The following is a 19735-nucleotide window of genomic DNA, read 5'->3' as shown; positions in this document are numbered from 1 at the left end:
TATATTTCTGTATATATGTGCTTACTTATAGGAAGTTGTGATTTTCATTGTATTTGCAATTATTGTTCACAAAGCCCCCATATATTATACATTATTTGTATATTGTCTTGTTTGTGGACTGGCTGTGAATATAGTATGCTGAGATTTGATACATGCTGGGTCCAGACTGACTTAAGTTCACAGTTCTCTTTGAGAAATTATGGAAAAGAAATTTTCTTAGCACTGTCTTACCACAGTCAGTGAAAAGCTGCTTTCAGAAAGTGTTTCAATAACTTGCTATTAACATGAGAAAATATGACCGCTAGGTGTGGGGGGAAATTGAAAAAATTTTGTCCAGTATGAATGGCGGGACACAAAATATGAATGTGTGGGACACGTAATTTCTAACTTGCATGTCGCCCTTATATAGGCATTGTCAGGAGTTTGGTTTCAGAGCAGACAGGGTTCTTTACAGCAGCCTTTTATAGAATGGACTTGTTTTAGTGAATAACTCCTAGCATTGCTCAAAGAAGCAAAAACAAAAACATAACCAAAATACAGAAAAACCAGGTTATTGAGCCAAGCTTTTAGCTATACTATTTTTCTTCTCTTGCAAGGTTGAGGAACCTCTGGAGGTGTTCTGTAAGTTTTATTTTGTTGTATTTTTATATTTACTTATTATGGAAGTTAACACAAATAGGCGATGAAATATTGAGCCATATGTAACCATCATTTTGTATCAGTTATCTCATGACCTAATCTTGTTTCAGTTATGTGCCATGACACCCCCCACACACACACACACAGCTCCTGCCACCACTTCCCCTTCTCTTGCAACTGTAGTCTTGTAAATTTTGAAGAACAGATATACCCACAATAGCCCAGCAAGGAGATTGTTTTCTTTACTTTTCTCAACTCACTCATCCTATAAACAGCAGAGTAAGAATTTAAACCAGGGGTGCCTAGGTGGCTCAGCTGGTTTAGCATCTGTCTTCAGCTCAGGTCATGATCCCAGGGTGCTGGGATGGAGGTCTTCCTCAGGCTCCTAGCTCAGCGGGGAGTCAAGTTTGTCCCTCTCCCTTTGCCACTGCTCCTCCCCATTCTTGCTCGCTTACACGTGCATGCTTTCTCTTTCTCAAAAATACTTAAATAAAATTAAATTTTTAAAAAATTTAAACCAGGTCCATTAAAGCCAGTTGTTTTTCCCTCACTTTAGGTCAGATTATAACTAGGAAGGTGATGCATTCTCGGCAGCAGCTAATTATTTTACAACGTTATTACTAATTCCAGTACTAGAGGTACTTATTTTTACTGTTTTGTTGTATTTCTCTCTCATCTTTTTTCCTCTATTCTATTTACACATTTGTAATCATATTGCATGTACTGTTTTCACTCAACACCTAAGCTTTGTTAAAAATTGTTTTATAACCTGTTTTACCATATGAATAGATTAATGAGTAGCCAAGTATTTTTAAAACTATTCACAAGTAGTGTTTTGTATATACTTCAACTATACTTCAAATTTTTTCTACAAGAAAATTTTTGTGGTACAATTATTAGTTTAAGAGAGATGTATGTTTATAGAACTTTCACTTACCTACCCATGAACACCAATGCTTTTCCCAAAAGGTCATAATTATTTATAGTAGCTCCCCACCTCAATATATGGATGTTGAATATGGTTATCAAAATACTTACGATAAGTTTTGTACTATTTTGTGGAAATTTGTAAACATACAAAAGTAGAGAGAATATATATATTTTTAAGTTTTTATTTTAATTCCAGTTAGTTGACATACAATCTTCGTTTCTGGTGTACAGTATAGTGATTCAGCACTTCCAAACAGCACCTGGAGCTCATCAGGATAGGTGTACTCCTTAATCCCTATCATCTGTTTAACCCATCCCTCCCGTCTGGTAACCATCTGTTTGTTTTAAGTAGAGAAATAATGTAGTGAATCTAATCTGTCCAGACTATGTGCTTTAATAGTTACCAGTATTTTGCTGATCTTATCTGTCCTTCTGCCCTACTTACTTTCCCTTGCTCTCTCCCCCTTCTGCCTTCGTTTTTGCTGAACTGTTTTAAAACATCTCAAATACCATTTACACATTAAAATTTTTTAGAATTCATTATCTTATAACTAAAATGCCACTATCATACCCAAAAAGGAATAGTAATTCTAATCCTAATCCATCTTTAGATTTCCACACTTACTTTAAAAGTGTTTTTTATAGTAGTTTGAGGATTCAAACAGGTCCACACATTACATTTGATTATTATGTCTCTTATATCTTCTTTAATAGATAGAATTCTTCCTCTCTTTTTGAAGCCGCTTGTTAAGCTAGGTCATTGTCCTATAGAATGTTTATTTCTGGATTTGTCCGATCGTTTTCTTATAATATCGTTTGTTTTTTCTCTATATGCCATGTTACTTATAAACTAGTAATTGTAGGTAGATGGAGAGGTTTTATTAAATTTGGGTTTGTGTTTTTTGGGGGGGAGGTAGGCAAGAATATTTTATAGATAAGCTATATACTTTCAGTTGAAACACAGAGACATGAGTTGTAGCAGTGTGACAATGATCAGTATGTTCATGTTTGTCAACAAGCTTAATCTGTCTCATTTCTTTTAATTATTTTAATGTCTGTTGATGTCTAGATCCATTATTTCATTGCAAAATTGTCATCTTCGTATTCTGTCTGTAGTAATAGATGAGAGTTTTTTTTTTTTTAAGATTTTATTTATTTATTCGACAGAGATAGAGACAGCCAGCGAGAGAGGGAACACAAGCAAGGGGGAGTGGGAGAGGAAGAAGCAGGCTCATAGTGGAGGAGCCTGACGTGGGGCTCGATCCCATAACGCCGGGATCACGCCCTGAGCCGAAGGCAGACGCTTAACCGCTGTGCCACCCAGGCGTCCCTAGATGGAGCTTTTAAATAAAAAGTTATTTCTTCATTACATCGGTTATCCTGAAGTATAATTCATGTAGGAAAGAGGAAAAATCCTTAAATCCTTTCCTTTTTTAGTTTCGTAAGAGGTTGGTACTCTAACTCACTGAGGGTTTGTTTCTTCCTCTTTTGTATGGTTATGAACATGAATATTTACAGATTTTACACTATTTAACTATTTGTTAAGTATTCTTTCAGTGCTCAGACTGCCCCATCTTAGTCATGAAAGCCCACTGGGTGATTTCTTTGCCCTTTTGACATGGTCTTATTAATTAGTCTTTGATAGCTTCTTTGCTTAATGGCACATCTTAATGTTCCAGGCTTATGTGATTGGTACATTTTTCTACTTAAGACCTTTGGAATGAGCCACTTCTCCAAAGGTTCCTTTTAGAAACCACAACATGGGTATGCAGTGATTTTTAGAGATAGATGTACAAAGATTCTAGAGTTAGATGGAACAATCTCCATAAGACTGCTCTCACTTTGGATACCAGCCACCTGTTTGGCGATGCTCAGGACCACCCTCACTTCAGATCAGCTGACTACAAATTTGGGGTCCCTACAACTACCTTCAGGTTCGAGAATTCACTGGAATGGTTTACAGACCTTAATGCTATACTTAATTATGATTTTTTTTATAGCAAAGGATATAAAAATTAAAAGCAGTCAAAGGAGGATACGCACAGAGTAGAGTCTGGAAGGATTTGAAATGCAGAGCTTCTGGTTGCCCTCTCCCATGGACTCATGGATAGCATTACTTCCTCTTAGCCAGAGCGTATGACAGTACATAGAGTAATGCTAACTAGGGAAGCTTACCGAGTCTTTGGTGTCTGGAGTTTTTGTTAAGGTCCTGTCATCTTTAGATGGTAGCTGACCTTTAGTCTCTAGCTCTTCTTGGAGGTCCAACTAATATTTTTAGTCTCCATTTCTTCTGGAGCTGAGAACTGATATTGTGTGTCCTAAAGCCCCATCATAAATCACATTGTTAGACTGTTGTAAAGCTCCCAAAGACAGTTCCTATCAAGCACATTCCAGAGACCTCAGGTTCCCGTCCTCTTAGCCAAGGGTAAAGTCCAGACTTCTCTTTGGATAAGGTTAGTTCTTTTCAAGTAACAATGGATACTGACTGCTCTAGGGTTGTCAGTGCCTTTATTTCAGTGGGGCCGTGGAATATGTGTTTTATGCAAAGAGAAAAATTTTTGTTCAAATCTCTAAAGTACTTTTTTACTTTTTTGTATCTCTTTTCTCTTAGATTGGAAGTCTAGGAATCTTAGACTGAAACTCTTGCTCATTTAATAGATGAAGATAATGTTTTTTTCAGATTTGTATTTCTTTGATTACTGAAGAGGTTTCGTGTATTTTCCTCATTGCCTAACTATTTGAATTACTTTTTCTTGCACTATTTATTTTGGATTTTTGTGATTTTCTTACTAATTCATAGGAACTCCTTTTTTTTTTTTTTTTTTTTAAGCTGTTTACCCTTAATCAATTGTAATACTGTCCCACTTACCAGTTTTGAGGAGGAAGTCAGATCCTGACTTTTGATTTTTGGATTAAATGATGAAACAGGTAATGGAAAGATTCGTCCTTTTTTGGATTTCTCCCCTTTCCCCTCCCCCATAAGTCAGAAAATGAGTAAGTCCTGTGACCTATCCAGAATCCTGTCATCTGTTAGAAAGAAAGCTGGGAAATTGAGCCTGTCTCCTGGAGGGCTTCCTGTGTGCTGCCTTGCAGTGTTACAGTTGCAAACAGCATGGGTTCACCATTAGGCTTCAGTTATTGACTGTTAGATGCCTGTTGATAACCCAAGGTATGTGCAGGCTCTCACTGAATTGGCTGCAGTTGCTCAAGCCTTAGAGCAGAAGCTGACAAATTTTTTCCGTAAAGGACCAAATAAGTATTTAGGCTTTGCGGGTTAAGAGGCAAGATCAAAGCTATTATGTAGGTGTTTACATAAAAAGAGAAAAAACTTCTACCTTGCCCTGTCCCCTGTGTCCAGGCCATCCAGGGTGGTGGGCATGCTTTATGCTCAACTGACATCAATTAGAGACTTCTTTCTGGACACATAGGGACCTGCGGATATGGGCCTGGCAGGCTGGGGATAGAGGCCAAGACAGTAAGTTGTACTTTCTGTCCAGATACTCCCAGATCCTGAGTTGCCTTTCTTCCTTAAAGTGTGGCCGGAGGCGGGTGAGCTTCTGGGTTTTCCATTCCAGGGCTGGTTTTACTCCTTGTTGCCAGCAGAAGCTGTGGAGTCCTGACATGTCAGTGCCCCGCACCATGTACCCTGGGTAGTGGAAGGCAGCACTCAGAGTGGAGTGGGTCTCTGTGACTCCACTTGTCCCTTAGAACAATACCTGCACAGCCCAGCGGCTGCAGAGCAACGAAGGCCACTTTCAGTGTTTCACTCAGCCATGTTCTTCTTGGCTACCATATGTAAGTCCTGTGTACATTTCTTTAGTTGTGAAATTTTCAGAGAATCCCACCATGCAGAGATGACCCACAGGAAGAATTTCCAGTCTGCCACATGCAAGGAACCATGTTATCTATGTACCCAAGGGAATCTTGTTCTCCCATAACCTAGGACCACACCAGTTCTCAGAGGGTGACTTATTTTTCATTTGAAAACCTTACCATGTCAAATTTTGAAGTGTTCTGCCATCCCACCCCCCTTACTTAATCTTAGAATTTTTTTATATTGCATTTATTTTTTTATTAACATATAATGTATTATTTGTTTCAGAGGTACAGGTCTGTGATTCATCAGTCTTACACAATTCACAGCACTCACCATAGCACATATCCTCTCCAATGTCCATCATCCAGCCACCCCATCCCTCCCACCCCTCTCCACTCCAGCAACCCTCAGTTTGTTTCCTGAGATTAAGAGTCTCTTATGGTTTGTCTCCCTCTCTGATTTCATCTTCCCCTATGATCCTCTGCTTTGTTTCTTACGTTCCGCATATCAGTGAGATCATAATGATAATTGTCTTTCTCTGATTGACTTATTTCACTTTGCATAATACCCTCTAGTTCCATCCAGGTCATTGCAAATGGCAAAATTTTCATTTTTTGATGGCTGCATAATATTCCATTGTATATATATTACTGCATCTTCTTTATTCATTCATCTGTTGATGGACATCTAGGCTCTTTACATAGTTTGACTATTGTGGACATTGCTGCTATATAAACATTGGGGTGCATGTGCCCCTTTGGATCACTACATTTGTATCTTTGGGGTAAATACCCAGTAGTGCAACTGCTGGGTTGTAGGGTAGCTCTAGTTTCAACTTTTTAAGGAACCTCCATAGTGTTTTCCAGAGTGGCTGCACCAGCTTGCATTCCCACCAATAGTGTAGGAGAGTTCCCCTTTCTCTGCATTCTCGCCAACATCTGTCATTTCCTGACTTGTTAATTTTAGCCATTATGGCTGGAGTGAGGTGGTATCTCATTGTGGTTTTGATTTGTATTTCCTTGATGCCGAGAGATGTTGAGTACTTTTTCATGTGTCTGTTGTCTATTTGGATGTCATCTTTGTAGAAATGTCTGTTCATGTCTTCTGCCCATTTCTGATTGGATTATTTGTTCTTTGGGTGTTGAGTTTGGTAAGTTCTTTATAGATTTTGGACGTATATTGCATTTAAGAAAATGAAGACTTAAAAGTGGTACAATTGGTGGGGAAAAACAAGTGGTAAGTCATGGGATGTACTTACTACATGTGTTTAGTAGTACATTCGTGTTCTTTCCTTCTTGATTCAGTCATAGATTTGAACTCTGGTTGTTTTTGCTATATAACTTTGAGAGATGATTGAACTTTTTTAGAACCACAGTTTTGTCATTTGATTGATGGAGATAATAATAGCCTTTCTCACAGTACAAATTGTGAGGATATGTACCTGGTATGGTTTTTACTTCGGGTTAACAGTGGTTATTGTTAAGTCACTAATATCCATATCTTTAAAGAATAAAACGTAGAAAAGTGCAAGCACATATTTTGGAATTATTTTTAATTACAAATAATTGCATTTTTGTAGCTATTCTTTTTGAAAGTAGATATCATGGAATTTGTGTATAGGTTGCCCAATAAGATGTAGGCTTCATGAGAATGGGCAATTTTATCATATTGTTTGCTCTTTTATGTCTGAAACTAAAAAAAAAAAAAAAAAGCCTAGGGCATACTAGATTCTCAGGTAAATTTTTATTGAATAAATGTTGTAAAGTGAGGTGGGTTCAAACTCTCTCGGATCTCTTATATGCTAAGTTTCTACCATTAAGCAAATTGAGTAATCTCTGAATCTAGTTCCTGAACTCCAAAAAGAAACAGTAATAGTATGGTTATCTTACATGTTATGAAAAATAAGGGAACTATTGCATATAATACTACTGAGCATAATTACTGACGTATAATGAATCACTCAGTAAGTGTTACTGATTATTATTTTATGTGTCATATTCTAGGGACATGGGAAATAAATATGAGTGTTTTGAGGCCATGGAAGCCATTAGGCTGTGTGGTGTTTTTTTGTTTGTTTGTTTTTCATGTGTTTTTGTTTTGTTTTGTTTTTGCTATTCCCTTTTATTTTTTACTTTATGTTTCTGGTTTTGTTTTTCAATTTCAGTTTCAGTATACTTAACATAGAGTGTTATATTAGTTTCAGGTGTATAATACTCAATAATTCACATGACTCAGTGCTCATCATGATAAGTGTGCTCTCTAATCCCCTTCACCTATTTCTCCTATCTCCCCATGCACCTCCCTTCTGGTAACCATCAGTTTGTTCTCTGTAATTAGGAGTCTGTTTTTGGTTTGTCTCTTTCTTCGTTCTCTTGTTTTGTTTCTTACATTCCATATATGAGTGAGATCATATGGTATTTGTCTTTCCCTGACTGACTTATTTCCCTTAGCTTTATACTCTCTAGATCTACCATGTTGTTGCAAATGGTAAGAGTCCATCCATTTTTATGGCTGAGTAATAGTCTGCGCGTGCGTGTCTCTGTGTGTGTGTGTGTGTGTGTGTGTGTGTACACACACCCCACATCTTCTTTATCCCTACATCTGTCAGTGAACACTTGGGTTGCTTCCATATCTTGGCTATTGTAAATAATGCTGCAATAAACATAGGGGTGCATATATCTTTTCGAATTACCATATTTTTGTATTCTTTTGGTAAATACCCAGTAGTGGAATTACTGGATCATATGGTAGTTTTTATTCTTAATTTTTGAGGAACTTCCATGCTGTTTTCCACAGTAACTTCACTAGTTTGCATTCCAACCAACCGTGCATAGGGATTCCTTTTTCTCCACATCTTTGCCAACACTTACTTTCTTGTGTTCTTTATGTATTTTGGATATTAATCACTTATCAGATATATATTTGCAAATATCTTCTCCCATTCAGTAGGTTGTCTTTTAGTTCTGTTGATTGCTTCCTTCGCTGTGCAGAAGCTTCTTATTTTGATGTAGTCCCAATAATTTATTTTTGCTTTTGTTTGCCTTGTCTCAGGAGACATACCTAGAAAAAAGTTGCTATAGCTGATGGCAGAGAAATTACTGCCTGTGCTCTCCTCTATAGAGTTTTTAGTGTTTCGTGTTTTATTTGAGTTTATTTTTGTGTATGGTGTAAGAAAGTGGTCCAGCTTCATTCTTTTCCATGTAGCTGTCCGGTTTTCCCAGCAGCATTTGTTGAAGAGACTTTTGCCCATTGCATATTCTTGCCTCTTTTGTCGAAGATTAATTGATCTTACAATCCTGGGTTTATTTATGAGCTCTCTATTCTGTTCTGTTGATCTTTAGATCTGTGTTTGTGCCAGTACCGTACTACTTTGATTACTACAGCTTTGTAGAATATCTGGAAATCTGGAATTGTGATACCTCCAGTTTTGTTCTTTTTCAAGATTACTTTGGCTATTCACAGTCTCTTGTGGTTCCATACAAATTTTAGGATTACCGTTAGGCTGACATTTATTCAAAGAGCACCAGGGCGAGTGAGACCCATGGGGCAATGATGGCTCATTTTACTAAATTTTTCTCTTAATTCAGAAGGCGGCTTCTGGTTAAAGTTGCCAATGTGATGGCTTCTCACAATAGATAATGGATGAAAATGTGGGCTGCTATCTCAGGGTAGGTCAGGAGGTGTTTCTCCAAATGATGCTGTCATTAATATCACTTGGGAACTGTTTGAAGTGAGCTAAATGAATAAAAAAGAAAGAAATGAACTAAATGACAGTATCAAGTGTGCCTGTATAGTGGAATCAAAAACCTAGGTTCTAGAGGTACAGCAATTAGAACTGTTCCTGGGATTGTTTTACATTATTCATGAATTATATATACAGACTAATTTTCAAATAAACTTTGTTCATGCAGCTGTTTTTGTACGCATTGTTAATTACTGTGGTTTTTAGGTTGAGCTGTTTCTTAGGGTGAACACCAGGTGAAGAGAGTGGTATTTGTTTAAAGGCACATAGTAGCTGCTACATTTATCAGTTTCTCTCCTTTACTGTAAGTATTATAGAGCAGAGGAATGGCACTGAGTCCATCCTTATAATAATTTCTGAAGCTTCTGATGGATTGAGAACAGTATTGTACCTAGATCATGAAAAGAAAAAGAAAGATCGATGAAGTTCCAGATTGAAGGAAATTAAATAGATTTTACAATTTAAACACAATGTATTATCCTGAAGTGGATCCTAGATTGAGGGGGGGGACTGAAAGGGTATTATTGGGGCAGTAATTTGAGTCAGATTATAGATTAGATGGTAATATGGATCTGTGTTGAATTTCATGATTAGATAAATGTACTTTGGTCACAGATGAGAAAAATCCTTTCTGTTAGGATACTCACATTCTGAAGTATTTATGGATAACGAGACATTCTGTCTGCAGATTACTCTCAGTTCAGGAAAAATGTGTCTTGTATGTATGGTGTATATGTATATAGACAGAGAAAGAGAAAGGAGCAGGCATGGAGCATTAAGTAGCCCAAATGATAAAGCAAATGGAGCACAGTGTACGTAGTTGGTAACACTGGGTAAAGGGTGCAGGGGAGTTTTTTGTACTATTTCTGTAACTTTTTTCTAAGTGTGAAGTTATACCAAAACAGAACAGGTAAATAGTATTTAAGGGGAAATAAAAGTAAAAACTTAGAATAAAGTAGTGATTATTATAAAGGTTTTATATTTAGGCTCACAAATGTTGTATCTTCTTGTACTGCTTTACCCCACCTTTACAGAACAGACTTATTCTCATTCCTGTGACCCTATTTAAATGTAACCCACATAGAGGCCTACTTTGATCACCCAAATCTAAAGTAGGTCCTTCTTACTACCCCATTCCTCTTACATTGCATTTTTTGCAACTTATATTGTCTTTGTTTTCTTTCTGTTTAATTTCTTTTTCTTTTCTACTTCAAGACTGTGATCTCCATCTCTGTTTTGTTCACAAAATACAGTCCTGACGTATAAGCTCAATAAGTGTTTGTTTTATTTGGATGAATGAATGAATCATTTCTGCTACCAGTATTCCTTGTATTCCTTCCATTTTCCTTCAGAAAACAGAAGAACTGCTTTTCACTTGTAGGATAAAGTGTATGGGCATAGTGGTGAGGTCCCACTGAAAACACTGGAGAGTTGGTAGAGGAAAAAGAGCCCAAGAAGGAGAGCTAGGGTTGTTTATTGAATTCTTATTCCGTGCCAAGCATGAGGCTAATATTTAAATTTTTTTCATACTTTTTCTCCCTTAATTCTCATAATATCTCTGCAGTGTGGGGTACTGTATTATCTTTTGCTAAGTAAGAAATGTTTTAGTTCACATTTTCTGGGCATAGATCGTCTGCATCAAGGTCTTTTAGAAGATTGCAGTGAAGGTGTTTGCTGGGACTGGTGTCTTGTCTAAAGCTCAACCAAGGAGTGATCTGCTTCCAAGCTCAGCGGTGGTTGTCAAGATTCAGCTCCTTGAAACTTGTCAGACTGAGACTCTAAGCTTCTTGCTGAGGCTCACTTCAATTTCTTGCTGCATGGGGCTCTCCATGGCAGCTTATTACTTCGTCAAAGCTGGCATGATGAAAGTTGTAATCTTGAGTAACAATCATGTGACATTTCATTAATCTCACCTTATTTCATTAGTTAGAAAAAGATCACGGGCCCTGCCCAGTAGGGGTGGGGATTTCACTGGAGTTATGAACAGCCAGGGGTGGAGGGGCTATTTTAGAGGCTACCTGCTACAGTTACCATTTTTATTCATTTTTCAAAACAAGAAATCAAGACCATTAAGTAAATTGCCCAAGATCATGTATGGGTAATGGGGCCAGAATTAAACCCTGAGGCAGTCAGATTCCACAGCCAGGCTCTTTTTTTACCATTATATTTTAAGAACTAAGAAATGGCTGTAGAATTTGGCAGTTTTGGAGAGTTTTTTAGAGACTTTTGTTTTGTGTCTTTTAATGGAGTGGCATGGGTCAAAGTTATACTCTTGTAGTTTCAGTGAATGTGCCAGTAGGAAGAGAGATTGAGTAGGAATTACTCTTCCAGAAGGGAATTTTTAAAGAAAGAACAATAAGCATATGTCGTCACATACTGAATTATTTCTCTCTGTGATAATCCAAATTTTTCTTTTCCAGTTCACTGAGTTTAACCAGTAATGCCATTCAGTTGCCAATATCAAGCAAAGCAAACATAAGCCAGTTTTAATCTGCTTTTTAAGAAAAGTGGTAGTCCTTTTCACAGTGCCTGACGGTAAGTCACAGTTCTAAATTCGTAAGTTTTTCATCTAATGCATTTTAAAAAATGATTTTGGAAACATTAATTTTAAGACCTTATTTTTTCCTTCTCCTTTTTTTTTTTTACTCTAAAGCTCATTGGAAGGAGTATAAAGAAAGATATATCCTAGTGTCTGTTAATTTGTCTTTCATTGCTTTCATTAATTGGGGAATTTTTTACCTCTAATTGTAAAAAATAAAATGCTAGATTTGAAATCTGTCCCTTCTTGTAGATGAGGAATTTTATGTTATTTTTTTTTTAATTTATTTATTAGAGAGGGAGAGAGAACATGCACACTTGAGGGCTGGGGAAGGGCAGAGGTAGAGAGAGAATTTTAAGCAGACTCCCCGGTGAGGGTGGAGCCCATCTTGGGGCTTGATCTCATGACCCCTGAGGTCATGACCCCAGCCAAAACCACGAGTTGGATGCTCAAGCGACTGAACCACCCAGGCGCCCTGAAGAAGTTTATTTTATATATAAGGTTTTGACTTGGACAGCTAGTTAATGGCAGTTGTTTCAGATAATTCTGATTTCTAGACCTATGCACTTTCTACTGCTCAACAAGATAATATAACTGTTAGGGTCACAGTTTCTTATGGAGCATTTCTAACTCGGTGCGGAGGTGGAATTTAGATTAAGAGACAGCTGGTCGAAGCAGTTGGAACTAACTCATTTCCTCTAACTTGCGAGTAGTGGCCACTCTTATTTGCTATTAGTGAGTTCAACCTCAAGACAATTTTTTATTGCTATACGGAAGCAGTCAGGGAAGAACTTTTTGAGTTAGGAAGATCAAATTTTTTATTTTAATTCTTAATGTAGAAGGGTACATGAGAACAGTGTGAAATATACACATAATTTTTGTTCTAATTGCTGACCTCTTCCTGAAAACAAAATTGTTTAATGTGGAAGAGTTATGCTTTTCACTAGTCTTATTACTATTTATTTTTTAAGCAACAAGCTTACCAGATTGTCCAGTTAGCCATCTTAGACACCAAAAACTATTTTTTTTGTTTTTGGCACAGTTGTACTACATGAAAAACATGTCTTATGTGAGGGTATTTGTATTTGTAGTTGTGTTTGTGTAACCATTTTTCTTATCTGTTTCTTTTAGTAACCAGATCAGAGTGTGAGGAATAAGCTCACAGAATCCAGAGAAATCATCATGAAGTTATATGTATTTCTGGTTAACACTGGAACTACCCTGACATTTGACACTGAACTTACAGTGCAAACGTAAGTTGTATTTCATTCAGTCTCATTACTTTTGCATTTTATATAGGCAAAAAGTTAAACTATTTGATTTGGAGAAAACTATTCCTTTGTTAAATAAAAGTAGCAGTATCTTAAATCTTTTAGCATATTACGTATATAGCTGTCATCTTTCACTAAAATGCTACAGTTAAGTTCATAAAGTTGTGCTTTGTTCTGTTTATGTGAATATTTTATTCACAATGAACAAACTTAACTGTAAACAAACGAACTGATTTCAAATTAAAACTATCGAACATAAGAAGTTTTCATAGCTGATAGCTCTTCTAAGTTTCCCAGGACATTGCTAAGGAAATTATTGTTGGCTATATAATATATCATGTGTTAGTCCATGTATTTTGGTGATTAATTTTTATTCCCTTGTATGAATAAAGTCAGTAGTATTAGTTTTTTTTTTGCTGATGCAAGAATACAATCAGTTTAATATTTTTAACCAAGTTTGTAGGACTCATACTATCTAATAATTTTCCAGCTTTGCAGGGAATTCAAATATATCACTAATGAATGTCCTTACATTTCGAAATGTGGGGAGAAGTGTCAGGGGGAGGGAGGATATATTTTGAGGCCAAACAGCAAGGAAGGAAATAGTAACAACTATTCCTGTTTATATTTTGGTAGCAGACCTAAGAGCAAAGACTTGATAGCAATACAGAATAAATAAATCTGATACTGAAAATATTATAAATTATTTGTGGAATTAATAATCTTAGTTTTAAAAATGGAATTTGATACTATTTTCTTTTTTTAAAGTTCTGGTTTTTATTAAATACAGTTTTACCTGTAAAGGAATGATTTTCTAAAAGATAGGGAAAGGAAGCGATTTTATGGTTTATACTTAATGCAGTTTGTGTAATGTGATGTGAGGATTTTAACAGACATCTGTGTTCTGAGGATTGTAACAGACCTGATGCTAATTTGAGCATATTCTTTTGCTATGTTATATAAAGAGCACTGAAATAAATATGTCTACTGCCTGTATTTTATAGACTGCCTTTCAGATGTGCCACATGGGTGATTTATTCACCTAAGATCAGCCAGTTGATTATGGAATCTGATTCCAGAAACAAGAAGTTTGTATTTTATACTGTTGTTTTGGGGAGAACTTTTAGAGTGAAATTAATATCTATCAAATATTTTTACACAGTGTTACTTTGCTAATAAAAAAAGTTTGTCGTTGGGAAGTTAAATATAACTAATTTTTTTGCCCCACCCCCACGCCTTTTAAAGTGTGGCAGACCTCAAGCATGCCATTCATAGCAAATACAAGATTGCTATTCAGCATCAGGTGCTGGTGGTCAATGGAGGAGAATGCATGGCTGCAGATCGAAGAGTGTGCACCTACAGTGCTGGGACGGTATGTGTTCATAAACCCTTTTGTATACACGTGCTCCAATTTCACATCACATAGGGAATTGGGAACTCAGCATTCGAAAGTAAGGTTTATCTGCTTCATATATTGAGGGCAGTGTGCATGTTCAATATTTATAACATTTTAGTTCAGTTTCTTTTGCTTTTTTATTTCTGTAGGACACAAATCCAATTTTTCTTTTTAACAAAGAAATGATCTTATGTGATCGTCCACCTGCTATTCCGAAAACTACTTTTTCAACAGAAAATGACATGGAAATAAAAGTTGAAGAGTCTCTTATGATGCCTGCAGTTTTTCACACTGTTGCTTCAAGGACACAACTTGCAGTGGTAAGATAAAAATACTTTTTTGAGATTATACTTATTTACATCTAGTACAATTTAAAAATGATTACTTAACAAAATGATGTCTTATTCATATACTTGGTAATATTTTCATGAAGTATTCGCCTATTTTATGCATCAGTGAAAGTTCTAACAAATTGATAGTTCCTAAAAGCATTCAAATCTAAATAGCACAGAGAACAAATGGGTGGTTGCCAGAGGGGACAGAAGGAGGGGAATGGGTGAGGGAGAGTGAAAGATAAAGCTTCCAGTTTTGGAAATTAATAAATGGGAATAAAAGATACAGCATAAAGAATATAGTCAGTGATACTGTAATAGCGTTGTATGGTGACAGATGGCAGCTACACTTGTGGTGAGCATAGCCCAAGTATAGAGTTGTTGTATCACAATGTTGTACACCTGAAACTAATGTAACATTGTGTGGTCAGCTATACTCAAATAAATAAATAGCTAGCAAATTTGTCTGAAGAAAGCATAAAAAAAAACATAAAAATAAAGTTTTGGGGGAAATATTTTGCTGGTTAATATGTCTGGTTTTTAAATTCTCAGACTCATATGTTGTTAGTCACTCTGCATTTACAAAGAGTTATAAGATCTTAGAGTGGAAAAGCAGTTTTAAACATGATTTGTTCAACTTCTTTCCTAAATAATGGTTTGTAATTAATGACTTCTGAACATTGCTGTAATCCGTAAAGTTACCTGTGTTAGAGTAGACAGAAACGAAAAACTTAAATAACTCTTAAAAATGTGATTCTTTATTCCATATCATATTTAGGTCCTAGAGGAGAACAAAGTTTCTTTCCAATACGTAAAAAAACCTTAAATGGCAGTATTCATATTTGACAAAGTGGATGTTAAGGCATTAAACAGAACAAAGTGAAATTTATAGTAAAAGATTTAATCTGTGAGAAAGAGAATTCAGATCTGTATTTTCCTATCAACACAGGCTAAATGATAATAATTGCAGGAGAACTTAATAAAACATAATGTTGTACACCAGTATTCATAGCAAAATTATTTCCTATAGCCAGATGTTAGAAACAACCCAAATATCCATCGGTGGATGAATAGATAAACAGAATGTGGTATATACATACAATGGGATATTATCTAACCTCGTCAGGAAGAAAATTCTGATATGAGCTACAATATGGATAAACCTTGAGGACAGATATGCTAAGTGAAATAAGCCAAACACAAAAGGACAAATGTTGTGCAATCTCAATTATATAAGGTACCTAAAAGAATCAGATTTATAGAGATGGAAAATAGAAGAATAGTTACCCAAGGCTGAGGGGTGAGGGGAAGGTTGAGTTAATTATGTATTGGATATAGTTTCACTTTGGGATGATGAAAAAGTTCTGGAGAAGGATAATGGTAGTGGTTGCACAGCAATGTGAAAAACTTAATGCTACTGAATCATACACTTAAAATGGGTTAAAATAGTGAGTTTCATGTGTATTTATCATAATTTTAAAATGGGAGATTTTACTGTGTCTCATCAGAAAGCTCTTACAGGCTGTATTTAATACTTTGTATACTGAAAATACAGAATATACTCAGTTTTTCTTACAGATAAAACCAGAAGAGTATCAAAAGAGTAATATATTGGGGCGCCTGGGTGGCTCAGTCGTTAAGCGTCTGCCTTCGGCTCGGGGCGTGATCCTGGATCCCTGGGATCGAGCCCTGCATCGGGTTCCTCTGCTGGGAGCCTGCTTCTTCTCTCCCGCTCTCACTGCTTGTGTTCCCTCTCTCGTTGGCTATCTTTCTCTCTGTCAAATAAATAAATAAAGTCTTTAAAAAAAAAAGTAATATATTAATAGCAAAGAGGATATATTATGGGAATGCAGGGGTGGCTCAATATTTGGAAATGTATGAACATAATTAATTGCCTCAGTTATTAGTACTTTCGAGGAGAAGACATAGTCATATTAAATTGTTCAGAAGAGGTATATGTTAAAATTTATCAGCTAGTCCTTTTTTTTATAATAATTTTTTATTATGTTATGTTAGTCACCATACAGCACATCCCTAGTTTTTGATGTGATGTTCCATGATTCATTACTTGTAGCAGCTATTCCTAATAAGTAAAATAGTTCGAGAAGGAAACAAAATAAATAAAATATAGACTTGACCAAATATAGAAGATAATCAGCTTTCAAATCAACGAAATGTTAGAGCCATTTTTGCATAAATCAGAATCAGTCTATTCATTAATTCTTTTGGAACTTCTGAGAAATTACTAAAATAAAATGAAAATGAAGTAAGTGGTAAAATTAATGGGAAAGAAGTGAAAAGCATCCATTTTAGATGAGGTATAATTGTATATTTGGAATATCAAGAGGATTTAATAAAAATCTATGAGGAAGAATTTTGGTAAGGTGTCTGGGTATGTGATTAATACATAAACATTCACATTTCTCTGTACTGGGCCCTGCTTTAGAGTGGAAATGTAAAATGTATTACAATCTAAGTAGTAACAAAAAATAAATAAAATTCCGTTCAAGAACAAATTATAGGGGCACCTGGATGGTTCAGTCGGTTAGCATCTGCCTTAAGCTCAGTCATGATCCCAGGGTCCTAGGATCAAGCCACGCGTCAGGCTCCCTGCTCACAGTGAGCCTGCTTCTCCCTCTTACTCTTCCACTTCCCCTGCTTGTGCTCTCTCGCTCAGTCTGTCAGATAAATAAAATCTTTAAAAAAAAGAAAAACATAAGTAATAAGCCAATGAAAAGACATACATTTAAACTCTGGAAAACAGAATGGAGAGTACTCAGAAAGTTAAAAATAGAGCTACCCTACAATCCAGCAATTGCACCAGTAGGTATTTATCCAAAGGATACAAACATAGTGATTCAAAGGGGCACATCCACCTCAATGTTTATAGCAGCATTATCAATCAGAGTCACATTACAGAAAGAGCCCAAGTGTCCATCAACAGATGAATGGATAAAGAAGGAGTGTGTGTATGTATGTATACACACACACACACACACATATACAGGTACATATATATACATGTGTACATATGTATATGCATATATATATACACACACACATATATACAGGAATATTACTCAGCTATCAAAAAGAATGAAATCTTGCCATTTGCAATAACGTGGATCGAACTAAAGGGTATTATGCTAGGTGAAATAAGTCAGAGAAAGACAATAATTATATGATTTCACTCATGTGGAATTTAAGAAACAAAACAGGAGCACAAAGAAGGAGAGGGAAAAGTAAAACAAGTAGTAATCAGAGAGGGAGACAAACTATAAGAGATTCTGGGTAACAAACTGAAGGTTACTGGAGGGGATGTGGGTGGAGGGAAGGGATAATTGAGTGATCAGCATTATGGAGGGCATTTGAAGTAATGTGCACTGGATGTTATATGCAACTGATGGATCACTGAATTCTACCTCTGAAATAAAAAAAAAAGACATTCTTAATATCATTCTTAATATTCACAGTCAATCTTAATATATTCATGAACTAGTGAATTGCATTTAAAGTTGCCGTGAAAAGCATCGGTGTGAGGGAAAAAAGCATTTTTGCTTTGGAGAGTGAGAAGGAACTTTGATTTTCTTGTTTGTTTAGTTTATTTTAGATAAAATGGACTTTAGGTTTATGTTAAAGGATCAGTGTCCAGGAATAGTTAAGAAAGTTGAGAGAAAGAAGAATGGAAGGTAGAGGGAATAATGTATCTTCCTCAGCTTTTAAAACATACTCAAAAGCTACAGTAACCAAAACAGTGAATATGTCATACAGTGCGTTTTATAAGGAATTAGAAGCCCTGTAACAGTGGCAGGAGCGTGGTCTTGTAGAGTCACATCACCAGAGTTTAAATTTGGTCACCGCAATTATAGTATTTCCTTGGATTCAGATACCTTTATTAGTGAAATTAATAATAGAGTTTTGTTTAGTGAGATAGATACATACTAGAAAATGTACAAATCATTGCACATTTGTTTGTGACACATTTTCATAAGGTGAAATTTTAAAATACAGTATCACCCCAGAAGCCCTACTTCATGCTTTCTCCCAGTTGGTACCCAGCATCCCTCTTCCATAAAATCAACCAATATCCTGACTTTAAAACCATGAATTACTTTGCCTCTTTTACAGCTTTAAATAATTGGAATCATTGTTTTCTTTTGTGTCTGGCCTCTTTTATTTAACATTGTGTTCATGAGAGTCATTCATGTAATTGCATGAATTAATAGTTTGTATTCATTGCTACATAGTATTCCGTTGTATGAATATGCTACAGTTCATTTAACTATTGATAGACATTCTTTCTAGTTTTAGACTATTGTGACTAAGGCTGCTGTGAATATCTTTGCACATTGTTCGGTGCACCTTTTGCATTCTCTTGGGTATGCCTTTTTTTAACTTTACATGCTGCTAATGTTTGAAGTGGTTGTATTCGTTTATACTTCCACCATCGCTGTATGATTGTTCTGCTTGCCCAGCAAACTCACAGATACTTGGTTTTCTTGGTGCTTTTAATTTTAGTCATTCTGATGGGTGTGTAGTGGTAGGCCATTTTAATTTTATTTATATTTGTTAATAAGGATGAACAGGTTTCCATTCATTTATGAGACTTTGCATTTCCTTTTTGTGAAGTTATTCTACTTTCTTATTTATTGAGTTGCTAATCTTTTTGTATTTGATTTTAGTTGTCTTTATATAATCTTTATACAACTCTGTGTTTAAATGTTGAAAATATCTTCTGCCATTCTGTCTCTTGCCTTTTCATTCCACTAGTGGTGTCTTGTGATGAATTAAAATTCTTAGTTTAATGTCCAGTGTATCGATAGTCTTTGTCTTGGATCTTATTTAAGAAACATATGCTTATCTCAGAGATATGATGGAACAGCCAGTGTAGGGCTCCTAGTGTATATCTGCTTTGCTATTTTCCAGAATTTCCCCTCTACCTACCCTTTTTAAAAATATCTTACATTGAGATCTGTAGATCACTGATTTTTCATATAGTAGTAAACATGGAAAATTCACTTTATGAATCCAGCCTACCTTTTAAATTTACTGTGTATTGATCTTCTTAA

At 35.8% G+C, this 19735-nt stretch overlaps 1 protein-coding gene across 3 annotated transcripts in view; it reads left to right on the top strand.

Moving 5' to 3' along the window:
* RB1CC1 (RB1 inducible coiled-coil 1) overlaps positions 1-19735 on the top strand; it is a 94154-nt gene that overhangs the window by 13128 nt on the left and 61291 nt on the right. For all 3 annotated transcript variants that reach the window (XM_034650174.1, XM_034650172.1, XM_034650173.1), the window contains exons 2-5: positions 11549-11663; positions 12799-12920; positions 14184-14310; positions 14484-14654. In XM_034650174.1, coding sequence (XP_034506065.1) covers positions 12850-12920; positions 14184-14310; positions 14484-14654 — 369 coding nt within the window. In that variant the 5' untranslated portion in view covers positions 11549-11663; positions 12799-12849. The remainder of the gene's footprint in view (positions 1-11548; positions 11664-12798; positions 12921-14183; positions 14311-14483; positions 14655-19735) is intronic.

The sequence above is a fragment of the Ailuropoda melanoleuca genome, unplaced genomic scaffold, assembly GCF_002007445.2.
Source record: "Ailuropoda melanoleuca isolate Jingjing unplaced genomic scaffold, ASM200744v2 unplaced-scaffold11384, whole genome shotgun sequence".
Taxonomy (NCBI): Eukaryota; Metazoa; Chordata; class Mammalia; order Carnivora; family Ursidae; genus Ailuropoda; species Ailuropoda melanoleuca.
The sequence above is the reverse complement of the archived record's forward strand: the minus strand, read 5'-3'. Positions and strand labels throughout refer to the sequence as shown.